The 19,130-nt window shown below is 39.7% G+C and overlaps 1 protein-coding gene across 10 annotated transcripts in view; it reads left to right on the top strand.

Annotated features, from left to right (window-relative positions):
• The window catches only part of ptprz1a (protein tyrosine phosphatase receptor type Z1a), a 107,942-nt gene that overhangs the window by 42,096 nt on the left and 46,716 nt on the right, over nucleotides 1-19,130 (top strand). For all 10 annotated transcript variants that reach the window (XM_044192200.1, XM_044192202.1, XM_044192198.1 and 7 more), the window contains exons 3-8: nucleotides 7,147-7,326; nucleotides 9,742-9,893; nucleotides 11,291-11,386; nucleotides 13,886-13,952; nucleotides 14,034-14,191; nucleotides 18,551-18,701. In XM_044192200.1, coding sequence (XP_044048135.1) covers nucleotides 7,147-7,326; nucleotides 9,742-9,893; nucleotides 11,291-11,386; nucleotides 13,886-13,952; nucleotides 14,034-14,191; nucleotides 18,551-18,701 — 804 coding nt within the window. The remainder of the gene's footprint in view (nucleotides 1-7,146; nucleotides 7,327-9,741; nucleotides 9,894-11,290; nucleotides 11,387-13,885; nucleotides 13,953-14,033; nucleotides 14,192-18,550; nucleotides 18,702-19,130) is intronic.

The raw sequence follows: 19,130 nt of genomic DNA, 5'->3' as shown, positions 1-19,130 counted from the left end.
CTAAAACACGTAAACATTTAACTGTTTACTCCGATATGTGTTTGTGAATTACTAAAAAAAAAAAAAAAGTTTTACACCATCCTCTTTTGCTCCTCATCCTTTAAGAAGCAATGAAGCAAGACTTTAATAAGATAAATGATGTTGATCATTTGTCTTCTGGGTCAGACTTGTCAACCCCAAGGAGTTCAGAAGGCATGTCCTGTCTGAGCATCATTTGGTTCTTTTTAAGAGATTTTTCTCCAAACATAATCAGTTATTCATGCAAACAGGGACATGTGCTGATATGATTATGACAGCCATTTCCAACATGAACAAGAGTTCCCAGCTGAGTAAATTTAATGTTGTGTTCATCTGTATTGATGTTATTTAAACATTGCACTCACGTTAAGAAAACTGCAGAAAAGATGCCGATTAAAGTGGAAATTCTGGAGGAGAAGGGTGTCTGTGTATCCTTATTGTCTTGACTGGTCTGCACAGAGCCCTGACCTCAACCCCATCAAACACCTTTTAGGTGAACTGGAACAGCGGCTACGAGCCAGACCCGATCACCCAACATCCATGTTGGACCTCACTAATGTTCTCGTGAAACCAGAAGTGTTACTTTTGGCCATATAGTGTGTTTCAGTTGAAGACTTAGTTCTAGTTTGGATGTAGAGTCTCAGCAGGATGACGCTGCCTTTGACCTTCTCAAACATTTTGCTAATGTTTTCATCCGGAACAGATTTAGATGTGTACAGCTTGTACAATAAGCCTCAGCCCCTACGTTACAAGCAGTCAGTGTAAAGAGTCAAAGCCATAAATAAAAAAATACTTTGTATGAAAAGTTAGCTGCGTCCATATTTCCACATGTTCTTAATCCAATCTTTGTTCAAACTTACAGAACTTTCTTTTAAATTATAGTGGAGATGCCAAGGTTTCCAAAAGATGTCACAAATGTCAGGCTGAATTTTGGGGAAAGTGTATAAAACGATGCACAAGACGTCTAGAATGTTTCCATTTGGTGGGTTGGTGCAGCCATAAAAAAAAAAGTTTTAATGTTTCACTTAGTGTAAACATCATACAGCTTCAATGAGGATCTGCAACAACATAATACAGAATACTTTATACTGTTTGTGTTATCAACATAACATGGAAACTAATTCTAACTTTATAGCTACTTAAGGGGAAAGCGAAGGTAAATATTTAAGAGGTGAATTTACATTTATGATCCTTTTAAAAATACAAAACAGAAGAAAGTCATTAACCTATGAGAGAGGCTTCATGTTAAATTAAGTTTTAAGACAAATTGCCTTTGAAGTTTGGTGGTTTTCACCTACAATATCTTTATTTCCCCAAAAGTAATACCAGAGGTGAAATGTCAGTGGTGTGTAAGTGCTTCTGAAGCCTCCACCCGTTCAGTCCACAGACTCTGACCACAGAACCAGCTCTCTTGTCAGCTGCACAGACAGCAGAAGGACAAAATGTCTTCACCTTGGCTGAGTAACATCTGAAATACCATCACAACTATTGATCTGCTCAATGGACAAAATAGTTTTCAAGTAGACTACCTGAGAGGCACACAGGAAGATAACAGGTGTAGTTTTTATTTACTGGAGCTTCATGCTTTGCCTGCAAGCCTAAAATAAAGGCTATTTTGTTTAAATAGTTGATATATACTGAGTGTGGAGAGAAGATCCATTTTTATCCAACAACAGCTTTTTATTTTTTTACTGTCTTGTTTTCTTTTCTTTAAACTTTTCTGATACATTTGTTAGTCGAGGTTTCACATTTTGAAGTGTGTGTGTGTTCGTGTGTATGTGTTCGTGTGTGTGTTCTCCATTGACATGCTAATATCCGTCCTGACCCAGAAGCCTGTCTGACCTGGTTGGGCTCTTTGTCCTCTGGAGGAAGAAGCTCTAACAGCCAATCAGAGGACAGAGAGTCATGTGACCGCTGGCGTACCTGCTTACAAACACACCACCAGCTGGCTGAAACAACACTTTAACACATAATTAGCAAGAAAACATGTGCAAGATTACTGAGACAGTTCATCACATTGAACATCTGGGTTGTTTTCTGTTTCAGAAGCGAAAAAATCTGAATAAAAATGCTCTTAAAAACTCTTAAAAATCAGATTTTTAAGAAATCTATAATATAAAGAACTGTTTAATTTGGGTAAAGCAAGCTTGCTGGTGGTGTATTAAATAGCTGATCAGTTGTAACTTTTATTCAGGTTATGTTGAGATGTCTGAGAGATGCTTTTATACAGCAACATAAGGTTTACAGTTACACAAAAAATACAACTTCAACAGTCAGAAACAGAATGATATGTAATAATCAAAGTACAGGCATTAAAGCAGTTACAGGCAGTTCGAGGATAATTATTGGTCTTGAATAAAATTAAAGCTACTGTAGATGCAGCTCTTATTATCTAGTCCAAGATTCAATGACTGTAATCATAACCCATAATTTAGACATCCTAGCCTTTATTGTAATGTAGTGGAAAAAAGGTTTGTACTCGTTGACATCTGGCTGGGAACAGGTTTTAATAAGCAAATGATGATAATCATGATGATGGGTCGGGACGCCTGGGTGGAGCTGCACCTTCACTCCCCCTTTTGACTAACAGGTTGTAGCTGAATGTTGGTCTGTTTGTGTTGGAAATCTGCCTTTTTACCCATCAGACCTGTGGATCACATGGAGGCTGAATAATAGATTCAGTGCCAGAAAACATGGATTCCAACGAAAAACAGTTCCATTGTTTCTTTTTGAGAAACAGCAAATGACTGACTTTTGATCAAAATGTCTCAGTTGACCTCCACAGAAAGATTTGACATTAGCGGGGGTTATAAATACACACCACATAAACATGATGGTGTCTTCATTACCGTCATCAAGTAAAACACAACCGTCACAATCTAAGCTCCAAATAATTACATTTTTAAAGGACTTCAGCGTACAAGAAATTGAAAAGGGGGCTACCGAATTGAACTGAAAAGGATGTTGTTGTGTTCTTACAGTAACTAACGGTTTCTAGTGGTTGACAAAATATAGAGTACATTTTCAAAGTGTAAATAAAACAACTTTGGAGTTACCAGAGTTATCCTCGCTTGGTAAGGCTCGTCCGCGGACAGCTGCGGACTTGTACCAGTCACGCGGACACACACGGATCCATTCATACCACAGTGAGGGTCCACGTAGGTCTGGCGTTCCACACTTCAGAATATTTGGAGCAAAGTATAGCGGCATGTTACAGATTGGGCTGTAGCAAGGTGTCACTGATTATCCAACAACAGCTGGAGTAGCCTGCAGTCGGAGTTTGTTGCCTTCCCGTCCCAAGCACAGTGGGCGGACATAGCACAAGCTGTCTGGATGATTTGTAACTTTCCACTGTGTTTGGGCGTCATTGACGGAAAGCATGTGCAAATCGTACAAATCAAAGCACCTCCAACGTCCGGCAGCATCTGCTTAAACTACAAACGGACTCAGGCCATTGCTCCTGCATATCTGGAGCATACGCAGTCGGTGCGCTTGTTATGCGTACAATCTGCGTGGTCACAAATTCTATTCGTCTGAATAGGGGTCCGTGCAGACTTTTGCGGACATGGGTGGATGACAACATTTACGTCATGCAGACCAAAGTGGACCCACGCGGAAAGTATGAATTAGACTGTAGAGGCTAACTGCACCCCCCACCTCCTGTACCAAGCTAACACACTTACCTGTCTCTCCTCGAACGCACAAACTGAGACCAAACTGATATCAACCCTCCATCAAACTCCTGAAGACAGCAAACAATCCGATCCCCCCAAAAGAAGTGAAATGATACTGGGATTAGTACCTGTAATGTTATTACTGATGACATTATTTTATCCCTTACACTACTCGTTACTGGAAAAAAAGCAATCACTTTGACTGGATCCTCTCGAAAGCAACCCACCTCCCTAAAAATTATATTCGTGTACAACAAATTTTCAATAGCAAATGACATTTTGTAAGAAATGTAATGCTGCTCATATTACATTTATATTGTACATATTTGCAAATGGTTACTGTCAATGTATTTAATTCGTTTTCGCACAATAGTCGCCCCTGACAACTAAAGCATGATGATTGTTTTTATGGGTCTGTTTAGACACTGGTCACTTCATGCGTCTTGGGCAGATCGAATAGCTATCGGATATAAAAAAGCTAAGTGTACGTACATCCGAGAAGCATTTGAGACAGATTGTTCAAACCACATCGGGAGCTGGTTTGAGACTCAATATAGCCAGATGTTGAAAAGGTGAAAATGCATCCATCTCTCCAAGTGTAACTCCATCAGTAAGTGGTCACTCACAGCTTCTGTCCCCTCTAATAACGGCATCTGAAGTTACACTGAAATCAGCTGTCGTTCTCCCCGTTTCATTAAAGTGACTCCTTTTTCATTACGTACGGCCATACAGAAGGCTCACGAGCTGTTTCTCTGATTAGAATCAGAATCAGGTTTATTGCCAAGTAGGTTTATACATACAAGGAATTTGCCTTGGTATATTGGTGCATAACAATAAACATAAGAAGAAGAAAATACAAAGAAAGATAAAGTAAGCACTGCAAGTCAAGAAGCATAAATTGAAAATGGACTAAAATATGAAAAGATATTATAAAAAAATATGTACAATGTTATTTAAATGAATCCCTGATCAGTTCAACCACTAAATGATCTCTGTGCGTGAGAGAGTAGGGTGAATAAAATGGATGGATTTCAGTCAGATTTGTGATCTGGCGAACAGAGATGCAAAAATGTGACTGTGTGTAAATGAAAGTGTCTTACATCTCATCTGGATTTTATCCGTATACGAGACACTTGAAATGACAAGTGTAAACGGGGCCAAAGTCCTGCGCTTTGTCCATCTGTCCACCTCGACCACCTCCCCACAACTTCTGTGTGATATAAGGACTGCACACTTATTGGATTGGAAAATAAAATGCTTATACTGAATAGAATCCTGGTAGCAAAAAACTAAATGTCTAAACGATTTAGTAGCATATAAACATACCTTGTAGGACTATGTTAGTCCATCATTGAGGTCTTATACTCTGTTTAGATTGTAGACTCTTAACGTGAGTCAAACAGAAGGACGTCAGCTTTTCAGTGTCTCGTCTCCAAAATGTGACTCTGTCAGTCTCAGGGATGTCGTCGTCCACTGAGCGAAGACAGAAACTCTGAGCAGATGTGAACAAATCCACATGTGGTCCTCTAACAGACTACAGTCACAGCGGCAGGATATATGAGCAGAACATCGAGTGTTTTGGTGGAACCTCACGTGCTGCTCAGATTATTTTTCCAATAAAAGCGAAACAAAAGCTTGAGGCCGTAGATCAGTTTGACATGAATATGAGCTGCTGGATTAAATATGTTTGGTTCATTTTGGGGTGCAGCTGACACACCTGTGAGTGAGTGAGTGAATGAATATATGTGAGGGATGATTTGTATTCTTGGCTGTAACACTTTCCATACTGTGTTTATGCCATCCATAACCTCAGCCTGTTCTTTGTGTTTAAAAGTAAAGAGGAAACCTGATGCTGAACTCCTTGTTTTAAACAGCAGTAGTTATAGGCTGTATTTGAGAAAAGTCTGCTTGAACATTGAAAAATCTTGGACTTTGACCTCATGAAAGTTGTAAGAGAGAAAAATGTGAGCTGATATTACCGTTTAAAGCCAGAGTGCAGCAGAACAGCTGGAGGTTATTAGCTCGTTAGCTCATAGCTAGCTCTCCCAGAGCAGCACACCTGTAAGCGATCATTGCATAATTAGAGAGACATGTCTGCACTTCATCAGTTTGTCCAACTAATGCAGGGAGAATATCATCAACACCTGTACTTTGAAATACTTGTTATATATATATTATATATAATATATAGATATAATGTGTGTGTGTGTAAATTTCTTTTTACAGTTCCAGTTTGATTTACTCATTAAAATCTCTCTAAACACTCATCTTACTGTTCAGCTAACCAAATAAAAGAGGAGAAACGTTGATTAAAATGTTGATACGCTCATCTGAGTCGCCTTTAATTATTACCATAAGCTCACAGGAATGAGATTTACAACGAGAATAAGAAAAAGGTATACGTTATTAATCCCTCTAGGGGAAATTAAAATTTTTGAAGCAGCAAAAGCAGCAGCGAATGAAATAACAATAAAAATAAAGGTGCTGTATACACCATATATAAGTAGCAAATACAAAAAAGGATTGTGAGACATAAATAATCACACATTAAGTGAGTGAGTGTGTGTGTGTGTGTGTGCACGCACGCACATGCAAAAAAAATCACATTTTTTAAGGGTACGGTAAGGAACAGCAATCAGCAAATTAAAATAAAGCACTAATGGTTAATGTTGCTGATCTGGGAAATGAGGCTGCGCCTGTACTCATAACATCAGCGTGTCAGTCTGCCTCCTGTTTGCATCCAAACGCAGTAAATAAGAAAAACTAACAAGGGAAAACTAATATTGCACTTGAGTACACCTGGCACAATTATTATTAAATGTAATGCTCAATGTCCAGTTTAGTCTGTATATTTTAGTATTTCTCTTTGTATTAACTCTTTAACCAGTAGCTACATGCTGAATGTTCAGTAAAACACAGTTCACACACAGGACACAGTGATTAGGACGGTGTGTGTCTGCCAGAGTGAAACAAACATCCTCCTCCAGCTTGTTACACTGGCCACTGGTGAGCTGTTGCCTGTTGACACGAACACCAGCATGAAGCAGGAGGTGTTCAGTAAGTGCTATGTAACATTTGTAGTGCATTTGGAGTCGGTTTAACACTGGATATTGAACTAATTCACTTTCTGGTCAATTCAGATATGGGGGGGACAAATTTTCATATTTCATATACTGGGGGGTGTGACCACCTAACTCCAACATGTGAGATGTGAGAGTCGACTGCTCTCAATTCAAAACTTTTTTTAATCAAAAAACCCCAAAACAATATGACATTATTCTTTTCACAGCATCTGTTTTTCTGAACGTTTGTCTTCTGGGTTTGATTTCCCGACTCCACATGTCGTTTTTCAGAAGCTAACTCTAAATCCTCTGATGTCAGAGCTTTCCACCAGCTCCTGGATGGTACAGTCACAGCTTTATCTGAACACTTTGCGTTTGTGTCTGCCCTCCAGGAACATTGAATCAAAACAACTGGGCCAAGAAGTTTCCATCCTGCAGCAACGCCAAGCAGTCTCCCATCAACATCGAGGAGAACCTGGCTCAGGTGAAGCTGCAGTACCAGAAACTGAGGTTTGATGGCTGGGAGAACCCGACAACCGACAGGACGACCATCAAGAACGATGGCAAGACTGGTAAGAACAATCACCTGCTGGTGTGAAGAGCTATTACTATTCCTAAAGCAGCTATAATTATATTTTTATATACAATAACAAATTATCAACTGACGATGTGAAAACAATGTGACAGTTTGAAAGCGGTCGCTCGTAGTGATGAACCCACAGAGAATCATCAGCTGAATCTGCAGCTCTCCTCGGCTTTACGGAGCCTTATAGTGCGTTTATCTGTACGGTCCACAACTTTACTGTTCTGGTTCACTCTCACCGCTCTTATAGCAACGTTTTCTGTCGCAGCAGGCAGCTGTTTTCTGAGGAAAAAGCTGTAAAAACCCCAGATGCACTTCCTGCTCAGCAGCAAACAGACTCAGTCAGAGAGCAGCTGGTGAACATAGTGGAGCGTTTAGCAGCTAAAGAGCCAGATATTTCCCTCAGGAGTTGGTGGAGACCAAACACAGAGCTGACAGAGAGAAGACCGGACTGACGTTCTTCAGGTGACGCAAACACGACTCCAATGGGATGATCATGTTGCTCCGTAACTGCTGGATGTGGAAGTAGGCAACTGGTTGCTAACATGTTAGCCATGACTACTTTATAAGGTGTTAATTTGTCAGTGTTGTGTTTTCAGCTTTCTCTGCTGCCCCCCCAAGTGGCCAAAAATAAGTAAATGAATGCCGCTTTAAGGACAGAATAATGCAACAGCTTCATGTTTCAACAAGCCTCCGTGCTTTAGCTCTTATATCATCTTAGACTTTTTAATATTTTATATTTCTATTATATTTATTTATTTATTTGGCATTGCAGAGTCCAGCCTGACTGCGGTTTTGTTTCTTGTTTCTTTTTGTAGAGAAGATTTTCTTGAATTTTAACATCAACCTTTTAGGGTTGAAAAATTAAATTGTAAATCACAAAATGGTCAATTTAGCATGATTTATTCCTACTTAGAATTATTTGAATTTTTTTATGAAATTGAAGGCATCTGCAGCCATTTCTAAATGGTTTTTGTTAAGTGACTAGTCAGCTTTAAACTTCAGTGAGAAACAACAGTCCAGGCTTCCATCAGTCTAACACCACCTCTTTCCTTATTTCCTTTGTCCCTCCGTCCTGAAGTGTCGACCTTCACTTTTTCTAAAGACAGTTTCTTCCAGATAGATACAGAGCGATAGGGCCTTTTCTCATACAGTGGTGTCCTATTGTAAAGGATACAGTTACCAGTTTCTCTTTTGACAGACAGAAGAAATATATGAAAGGCTCTCGATCCTGAGTGGAGTGAAACACAATAACCTACATTGTGCATTCAAGGTAATTGTTAAGTGAAATTGTAGACAAGAGGGATCCCGCCTCGGCTTTCAGAAAGCTCCTAACAGTCGAGTCCAATGCTTCTTAACAACGGGACTCTCAGCGAAATAAGAAGCACTCTGTTGTAGTTGTTGTTCGGCCGCCAGCTTCACCAAGGGCTTTTATAAATGGAGATGTTTGTTGGACAATCTGAGCACGATTCAGGCCGACAGTACTTAAACCTGTTTTAATCAGCCCCCAAATGGGCCCAGTGTAGGTTCAAGGCACAGCCTGCCATCCATACAATCTCTTTCAAAGCCCCGGCGCTGTCACTCAGCCGCAAATGCAAGATTTCAGGATGGAGCGTATGGATTGGTTCATGCCTTAATACAGGGCAAACAAACTTTTCAACAGGAATGAATCAGCGACAAGTTGAGTCAATATTTGCCCTCCCTCGAGGGGAAATTAGATTTTAGACAGGGTTAAAAGAAAACATAACAGAACATAAGACACGCACAGACCACAGACAACAAAGAGGACATGAATGAGGCCAACCACATACAGATGAAAGTGGCAGAAAGAATAAATACCTACCAAAAGCAAACGGTGTACTTAAAGTGTGTGAGCTTGAGTGTTCAGCAGACGTATGTTTTTGCAAAGACTGAAATTCGTCAGCACACTCAAATGAAAAATATGTATTATCTGTACAAAACAATAGTCACATTCTTTTTTTAAAGGTGGTGGGTTGAGATGTACAGTATAGTGAAGAAGATGAAAGGACTGTATAATGCTCCACCTTCATTAGGCCATCAAAGAACGTTTCGATCCTCCAGGGGACCTTTTGTCAGGTCGAACAAAGACCGACCTGAAGAAGATCCCCTTGTTGATTGAATCATTGTTTGATGGTCCAATAAAGGTGTTAGTGGAGTATTGTGTGTTTTACAAGCTCTCATCTTTTGATCTTCTGTACATTTACGAACCATTATTTCAGGGAGAGGTTAGACGGTGTTGGGGTTTGTGTCTTCAAAGCTTTAAAAGCAGTAGACAGATTCGATCTAGGTGGTAGCGTTTGCAGATGATGATTTAATTAAACAAATAAAATGCAGCACATTGAGTGTCATACATTTATCATGTCCGTGTCTTTTCTGTTTTCAGTGGCGGTCGATGTGGATGGAGAGTTCTATGTCAGCGGAGGGGGTCTCAGGTCAAAGTTCAAGGTCGGACGCGTCACCTTCCACTGGGGGCGCTGCAACGCCTCTTCAGAGGGCTCTGAACACAGTCTGGATGGAGTCAAATACCCTCTAGAGGTGAGACATCGTAAAATATGTGGCAAATGTTGAGCTGAGGAATGTCCTACAGCAGGGCTGTTCAATTACAAATTCAATTGGGCCAGATTTTAAAATCAGGAAATGTAGATGGGCCAGACATTTTCAGCAGCCTATTTAAAACCTTTTTTTTTTAGTTTTTGGTAATGACAGATTTTAAACAAATGCAAATGAATGTAGTAAAAAATAGCAGCCGTTTGGAGATGGCGGTAAAATAAACAAACACTTGCCCAGACCAGGCAGCGTTGAACTGACGGTTTTCATTGTCAAATTTACATTTGAGGGTTGACAGAGACACATTTTCAGTAGAGCACTTCCCTACTCGTGACTGTCGACAGCCAGATGTTTTGAAAAGCTACTCAGCTGGTCGGAGCTCACGTTAGAAAACTTTGATTTGTGAAAGATATGATATATGATCCGTAAACATCCTGCCCGATCGGTGCTGCGCATGTGCAACTCTCAACAGAGATGAGAAGGAAGCGAGACGGCTCACTCGTTAGCTGCTTCCATACACTACATATGTAGTTTACTTATTTTGTCATAGTTCAGATTTATGTCTGCTGGGCCGCTCGGAGGCTGCTGCTGCAGGCCGGCAATTGAATAGGCCTGATCTTCATTTTGAATGTTACATACAGACCAAGTCTATTCAGTCTGTTGTTCAGATCTGTTATGAAGAGGTTTATACAGATGTAAATAAAAAATATTCTGCTTTGTTAGACATATTGGGTGTATTGGTTCCCTTTAAATAGCAGGTTAATTAAAAAGAAGTATGCAGAGGCCCGTGCTTTTAAAAATAAGAGGCAAAAACAAATAATATATCTATAGGTGTATGTTCCTCTCAAGTAAAACACAGACAGACATTAGACTCTTTTAAAAAGGACAATACTGGCATTCATTATCCCGCCATGGCTTCAAAATCTGTGTCTGAGTGGAATGATTTATTTACTTGATTATTATTTACCCATGCTTCTCTTTTTGATGGCTTGAACTGCTGTAGCTCTGTGGTCTGAACTGACCGCACCCATTATGTTCACATAAAAAAAAATAGTTTTATACACATCAACTTTTGAAATCAAACGTTTTACAAGTTAAATTAAAGTGGAGCATAAAGTACCAAGGTTCTGTTTTTGACACTGTTTATATACTGTAGCTACTATTTTAACTCATTCACTTTCACAAGGAGAACAGTGCCAACAAAATACACCAAACACTGGTATTTCTTTTCCCTTTTGTCCACCTGTGTTACTGAAAGAGCTCTTACAAACCAGGATGCAAAAGAAAAAGAGACACCAAGTTGAAAACACAGTGTAGCTCTAATGACACCTGACTGGACTCGCTGGTCTTTGTCTAGTTTAACATATTTCTGTTTTCTCCCACAGATGCAGATCTACTGTTATGAGGCTCATCGCTTTGACTCTTTAGATGAAACCATCAAGGCCGGAGGCAGAATCACAGCGCTCGCCGTGCTGTTTGAGGTGTGCTGCATGCTTTACAAGGCAGATGATCATGTACCTGAGATCGGTTTACAGGCTTTTCTGTCAGTTGTCTCCCAAAACAGTAAAATGGGCATTAAAATGCATATAAGCTTCATTAGAGGAATGAAACAACTAGAGAAGGAAGAACAGTAGCAGAGGAAGTAGTTTGTGGTGGAAAGTAAAGTAGCTAACACTGTGAAAGTTTGTGGCATAACTAACCTGAACCAGGCTGTGTAGCTGCTAATTTGATTCATTAGCTAAACTAATCCAAACTGTTTAAACAGCTTAACTTAACTGTTAGCTAACCTGAACCAGGCTGTGTAGCTGCTAATTTGATTCATTAGCTAAACTAATCCAAACTGTTTAAACAGCTTAACTTAACTGTTAGCTAACCTGAACCAGGCTGTGTAGCTGCTAATTTGACCTATTAGCTAACCTAACCTAAACTGTTTTGCCAGCTAAACTGCACCATTAGCTTAGAGTAACCAAACTGTTTAACAGCTAAACTAAACTTTTAGCTAAACTGACTCCAACAGTTTCAGCAGGTAAACTTAAGTCGCTATCCACCAAACCGTTTTAGCTGCTAATTTGATTAGCTAAATTGAACAACACTGTTTAAGCTGTTTATTTGACCAGCTAGCTAACCTCAACTAGGCTATTTTTGCCGTCAGACTGAACTATTGTCTTTACTCAGGGTTTACAATACATTAAGCCCAGGATTAATATCTGGACAGTAAAATGCAGCTTTTTTGGGTTAATGTATTCTGAGTTGTGTGTCACTGTTGTAAGCTAACTGGGGGGCTAATGGGGGTCTTGACTATAAGCATTATCTGAAAAGCCCTACTCTTGTACACAACACAGACTTTTTGAGTTAGTGGTGCTCATTTCACAAAATGTCTGATTTGAGAAGCTTATCTGAAATTCTAAAAGTTGGCAGGTTTAAAACACAGAATGACTTTATGGGTGACATTTGTTGAAGATGAAAAAAGTTAGACTGAGGAAATAAATCAAAGTCTTACAGTGGTATCACCAGTATACTGTAGTAATACCTCAGTGAGTGCAATGTGTCTGAATTGATTCATATTTTGGCTTAGGATCATTGCTGAGCTCTTGTCTGTGTTTTCAAGTTCAGTGCCAGGGTTCGTACCGAGCGTCATGCATACTCTGTCTTTTCTTGTGCTTTGTTTGTTCAGTCATTTTGCCTCCGGCCGGTTTGGCATGTTCGAACCAACAGAGGCCATGTTGGAACGAAACTCAGAAAACGTCTGATGTGAAGCTGCAGGCTCTGTGTTTTGGGCTTGTAGTTTTTGTGGTCTGCCAGCCATAACTGGGTTATTGTTTGGACTTTTCTCCAAAATTCATGTTGAGGGTAGTCTGGTGGCTTTGTTAGTGAAGGCAAAAGTTATGTAACCCAAAAGTGCTGGGTTTGAATCTGGCCTCGAGGTCTTACTGTACGTCATTCCCCTTCTTTTCCTTCTGTACTCTCTCTCTCCTTTGTGAAACAATAATAATAATAATGCAAACTATACCACTTTTCTTTAGCTGAAAACTCACTGAAATCATACAGAAATTACAGTCCTTAAGCTTCACCTCTCAGTATTATGTGTGTGGACTGAAGATGGATCCACCAGCACAGAGAGCGTGCTGGTGGATCTCTGTGCTCCTGTCAGACTGGTTTAGGTAATGAACCACCCACTTTGTGTGTTTTGGATCTGAAATCAAATCTGTCACTGTTCCCATGAAGCTTTACTTCCAGTCTGTCATTGTGCCATTAGAGAGCCAACATCAAGGAATGTCCACATATTGAGTCTTACCCCTGAGCTGTAACACTTCAACACTAAGCGCTGCGATTGAAAATGCATCAAAACTAGTTGGCAAACGAGCAGAGGGCTAAACGCTGAGCTAAAAGTAATAGATAAACAGTTTAACTAGTTAACTAAAAGTAATAAATAAATGGTTGAATGGGTTTGCTAAAATAAATGGATATATAGATGGCGAAATACATAAACAGATGAGGTAATAAGTCATGTTTAAATGGTTGAAATGTCCAGCTTCTGCCACAAATGCAAACTTGACCAAACCGACCTAAACAGTTTGATTATATGAAAACATTATTGTTTTGCATAATACCCAGTTTAAAATCAATTCAAATGAACACCTTTGAACATGACGGGTGGTGTCGATGAGGGGGCACTTGAGTTCATCTGACAGGGCGGTGGAGGTACGTCAGACTAAAAAGGTTGGGAACTCCTGCTCTGATGGACTTGACTCCAGTAAGGTTGATTGAAGATTTAAATTAAAGCCAAATGTTCAGCCATTATTTTTTGATTTTTGTCATGTGTTTTACAGTCTATTTAAACGTGGTGATTTCTAACCTTCTAATGTTAAATCTGGTGTGTGTTAAACTCTGCAGTGTGTTTAATTATGAACAGTTTCCATTCGTTAATAAAAAAAAATGAGACTCAGTTTGAGATAATTATGATGGTTTTCTCTTCACAGACGAGCACTGAAGAGAATGTGAACTACGCTGCCATCATAGACGGTATCAGCAGCGTGAGCAGATATGGTACGTCAGTTTCTTCTTCTGTCTCTACTCTCGCCTCTTCTTCTGTTGTGCTTATTTAAAGCTGTCTCGTCTGCTGTCCAGGAAAGAGCGGCGAGGTTTCACCCTTCGCCCCGCGAGGTCTCCTGCCGAACTCCACAGAGAAATACTTCATCTACAACGGCTCTCTGACCACGCCGCCCTGCAGCGAGACTGTCGAGTGGATCGTCTTCAAGAACACAGTGGCCATCTCTGATGAACAGGTGAGGAATGGGGTGCCAATATTTTTTAGACTGAATCAAGTCGAAAGCTGATTTCTAAGTATTCGCTTTCCCTAATTTGCACCATTTTAATCAAAAAAAGCATCAAGGAAACTAAAGGTTTGTTTGAACAGGACCAGCATCATCTGGACTCCATGTGATTTGTACTAATTCCAGACATCGTTTGTCTTCTTAATAATCTGTTAATCTGCCATGTCAGCAAACTGTAAAGTAAAAATTTAAATTTTGAAAGGTTATATTGAAAGGTGTTTAAAACAATTCATTTATTCAGTTTATTTCATCAAACACAGAGCATCTGAAACATTTTAGTCTGCAGTCAGTTTCTCTGTAATTTAAGGTTATATTTTTGTTTGTAGTTTTTGCAAGGGTTACTTGGTTTTCCTCCTGTTTTTCCTTTCTCCCACCTGCATTAATTATTTTGGAGGCTGAACTTGAAATAGTTACTGAGAAGTGAGAATATTTAGGCCGTAAATGTACATAATTCAGTCAGTCAGTGTTGCAGTTGCATCTGGAGACAATCCTCAGAATGCGGTCAGTAATTTGGAGTGAATCACTCATGTTTGTGTGTGAATGCAACGTTTCCCACAGGAAATTGGTTAGTGGAGGTGCTGAGTTAATGACAGTGAAAAAAACTGTTGGTATGATCAATCAATCAATGTCACCTGATAAGATATAAGATCATTGCGCGTCTTGTCCCCTTATCAATGCAGTTTCTAGGTGACGATTTAAACGATTACCTCATTAAAGAAGTGGCCCTTCCTTCGTGAATTAGCGTGGGTGTTTTCCCTGAATCTCAGTAATATATTTAATAAAAGTGTAAAAGTTTTTTTTATGGCGTTAGCAGAGGAACTCTGTATTCCAGGCGAGGTTGTGTACCCCCACTATAATACCTGAAATGTGTCATATCATATGAAATACATCTGGAGTCCGTAAAGCCTCCTAAAACAATCCTAAAACACAATCTCCCCACGTAATAGCCTTCAAGTGCAAGGTGTTCATAAAGATATATAAAGATAAAAACCAGGGATCTACTTTAAATGGACTAAGCCAGCAAGCCTGGGAACCTGCACACGAGAAAAAAAAATGGTGTGGACAGATTACGTACCCAATGTCAAATACAATCAGTTGCCAGTTTATTAGGTACAACTAGCTAAAACTAATGCAGTCTAATACAATAAATCCTCTCTTTGGAAGGTTTTAACATTCAGTTTTTGTTGAAACTGTTAGAGAGATGTGTTGATTCAACTCTGTGATCATTTTGGATGCTGCAGTTTGCGGTTCTGTTGAACTGTAGTGCGTTATACAGAGTGGTGTTTCTAATATTTAGCCGATCGCTACTGATATAAACGGGGTGGACAAAATATTAGAAACTATTCTCACTATAACAGTTCAACAGCACTATAACTGTAGTTGTCTAAATGACCATATAACTGAATCAACACCTTTCTAAAACAGTTTCAACAAATACTAAACATTATAAACTGCATGAAGTTTGAATTTATTGCAGTTCTGTTGTATGAGACTGCATTAGTTTAAGATAAATGTACCTAATAAACTGGCAACTGAGTGTAAGTTTCAAGTGTCTCAAAGTAGATTTTCTTAGAAATAAATTGAAACCAATGGCTGCCGGAAAGGAAGAAAATCAATCTAAAACCTGATGGGAGAAATTGAAAACCGTGAGGTCAAATGTGTGCAGGGCTACAGACCAGTGTGGTCCTTTAAGAACCAGCCGTCAGCTTTGGGGGTTTTGTTCAAAAAGTGAAAGGACACAAAAGTGACTCAATAACAGAAATGTCCGTAAACAACCTTTTAGAAAAGTGTTCAAGGAACTGAAAGGAGGAATTATCATACCAGAGCTCAGGAAACACACACAAGTAATGGGTGAGGCAGAGAGACAGTAGGCTGTCAACAGACATGCTGTGTGTGTGTGTGTGTGTGTGTGTGTCCATGTGTTTCAGCTTAAATACCGTAAAGATCTTTTGTGAGCCAATATTTGTTTGATGTAATGACTGCGTCTGTATGGCTATCAATCACTTGCAGCCCGAGGGCAGTCTCACACACACACACACACACACAAACTTGTGCACAAATGTGAAAACACACGCACAAAAGATTTTCAACAGAAAGGTTCTAGTGTGACGCCTGCTGAGGCTCAGATGTCATCTTCCACTAGACTCATTCACTCTTAACACACAGCTGTCATAAAGCAGGAGGCCTCACACACACACACACACACACACGTTTGTACTTCTATGATTGTGAGGACACTTGCAGACACCACACACCTTTATTAAATGTGTGCATCGTGTTAACTGTCACTACACTTTTTAATCCCCCTTCTGCACCGCCAAAACGTACACCTTCTACGCTCACAGTGTACAGTTTGATCGACCAGTCATGACGTGGATGCTCACTGAACACGGAACCACCGATTGGTTTGGTTCACTGACAGTTTCAGTAACATTTATTCAAATAAGACGGTCCTAAGAAATGTTGTCAAAGAGAAAGGCAACGTTATGGGGAAAAAAGAAGAAGAATATTGAGCTGCAGATTGATGGTCTGTGTTTTATTTCTATTAGTCCGAGTCAGGACTACAGTTTTAACCACACATGTAATCTACTGCAATAATATCAAAACAAGCTCACTCCAGTTTATAACAGATCTTTTGGCGGCGGCAGCCTTGTGGGGAAATCGGATCACAGAACTGCTCAAACTGCAGACAGAATTTCTGAACTGCCAGAAATCTGTCCTGTTGTCCAACAGCTCGTTCGTTAATCATGTGGATAATAGAACGATTAACAACACAATAGAAGTACACACAGACACATTTCAGGGTTTTTTTTTTTCATGCTTGTTATGAATCCCGATGACCAGAAACAGACTCTATTTGCTTCACACCAGCTCTTCTTTTCTAATTTTAGGTTTTTTTCCACTTAAATACTGTTAAATATGAGCTGAGAGATATCAATACAATAATAATTGATCTATTGAAGAAGAAGAATTAGTCATCACAGGTCAGATTCAGCTTATTTGTATTATCCTGTTGCATCTTGTACTCTGTGGCTGTTGCAGGTCTTCGAGGGTTTTCAGGTTTCTCCAAACCTCTGTGACGTGTCTCAGCTGGTCTACATTCCAGCTCAGGTCGGGCTGCCAGAACTTAATTCATTAAAGTCACGACTTTAACAACTGCAAATGGCCCTAATGGGCTCTGAGCTTGGCTGTGCTGCAGTGTTTAGTCTGTGTGAGTCAGACCGGCGGGAGGTGACTCACCTGAGCAGGTACTGAGGTGGTCCGTAGGTTAAAGGACCATTCCAGCATGATTCATGGCTCCTTCACGCCCATTCACTCCCAAACTGCTCAGAGAACAGCCGCTGTGCGTTGTGAATGATTCACATTTTATTTGAGTGCTGTGTACATTTAGAGTTGTTGATTTGTGTATTTTTATCGGATTAACAGACTCTAAATATGTGTTTAAATAGTATTCACGCATTTGTTTCTGGATTTTATTCTACCATTTGATCATTTTTTAAGAATAGTTCAAATACTGTAATTGCAGCTTCTCCAGTGTGACGCTTTTCTCTGTTTTATATCTTTGTAAACTGAATATCTTTGGGTTTTAGACATTTCAAGATGCCACTTTGGACTCTGGGAAATAGTGTTAGACGTTTTTCACTCTTTTCTGACATTTTATAGCACACACAAGTAATCAGTTAATCAAACAAATAATTGAATTGATAATTGGCCTGTGGGCTTCTGGATTTAGGATTCTGTCACTATGAACAAATAAAATGTTTTTTCATTAAGTAACTTCAAAAGTGACAGGTTTCTGATTTTTCAAGTTCCTCTAGTTCACCTCTTTTCTACCTTAATATTCAAGCGTTGATTTCATTTTTAATTCATTTTTAAATTACACTGAAATTAAACTGAAACAAGACCCAGCTTATGAATAAATTATTTGACCTTTATTTAGTGTTATTCTCACTATTATATAACTCTTGGAGTAGCGGTTAGATTCATTAGCTATGTTTTGAGAGTAGCTTTTCCAACACTTTTTTTCAAACATTTACTGTTATCCTGACATTTTTTCTTCAGAAAGAAACGACTGAAATCACAACCACACTCACCTCTTCAGTTAATAACACCATCACTGTTGGAAATGTCATATAATCAGTCAGTGTTGTTCACATCAGGCTCCAAGTTACATTTTCTTGTAGCTCTCCTGTTGGCCCCGGGGCCCTCAGTCTGACTCACCACTGTTATTCAGAGCGACTGCAGGAGCATCATGCTGCTGTTGTGCCGGCATTGTTTTGTTATTGTGTTGTTGTGGCTTCTGTGTTGCAGCTGGAGATGTTCTGTGAAGTGATGACGATGCAGCAGGCCGGATACGTGATGCTGATGGACTACCTGCAGAACAACTACAGGGAGCAGCAGCAGCAGTTCATGGGTCAGGTGTTCTCCTCCTACACCGGCACCGAGGAGGTCCTCACACCAGGTACGTATCCAAAAATCTACACTTTTCCTGTCTGTCATTTATATCACAGTCTGCAGCCACACTAGCCGCCCCATGAGTGCCACAAGTGCCAGGCACCACTAGTAGGGTTAAAATGTGTTTGTCCTGAGGGTGTCACCAGAGTAAAGGTGATGTTGTTACCTAAAAGGGTTTATCTTCTGTACGGTGGCCATTTTATCTCAGACTCCGCTTGTCAGACTTGGCTCATCTTTGACTTGTCTAAACTGTGCACTGCACTTAGGCTCATGCTAACAATAGCTGATTCATTTTATTGTGTTGGGTGTAACGGTGATATTGTGACTGTATGAATCCCTGTATGTAGTGTTAAGTGCAAAGATTTGTTGATTATACTTTAATTTGGATTTAGTAATAGCAGTTGTTGCCAAGGTAACACCTAATGGAGATCCAAAT

Source organism: Siniperca chuatsi, linkage group LG4 (assembly GCF_020085105.1).
Source record: "Siniperca chuatsi isolate FFG_IHB_CAS linkage group LG4, ASM2008510v1, whole genome shotgun sequence".
NCBI classification, from domain to species: Eukaryota; Metazoa; Chordata; class Actinopteri; order Centrarchiformes; family Sinipercidae; genus Siniperca; species Siniperca chuatsi.
Note: the sequence above shows the minus strand (reverse complement) of the source record. Positions and strands in the feature narration are given on the sequence as shown.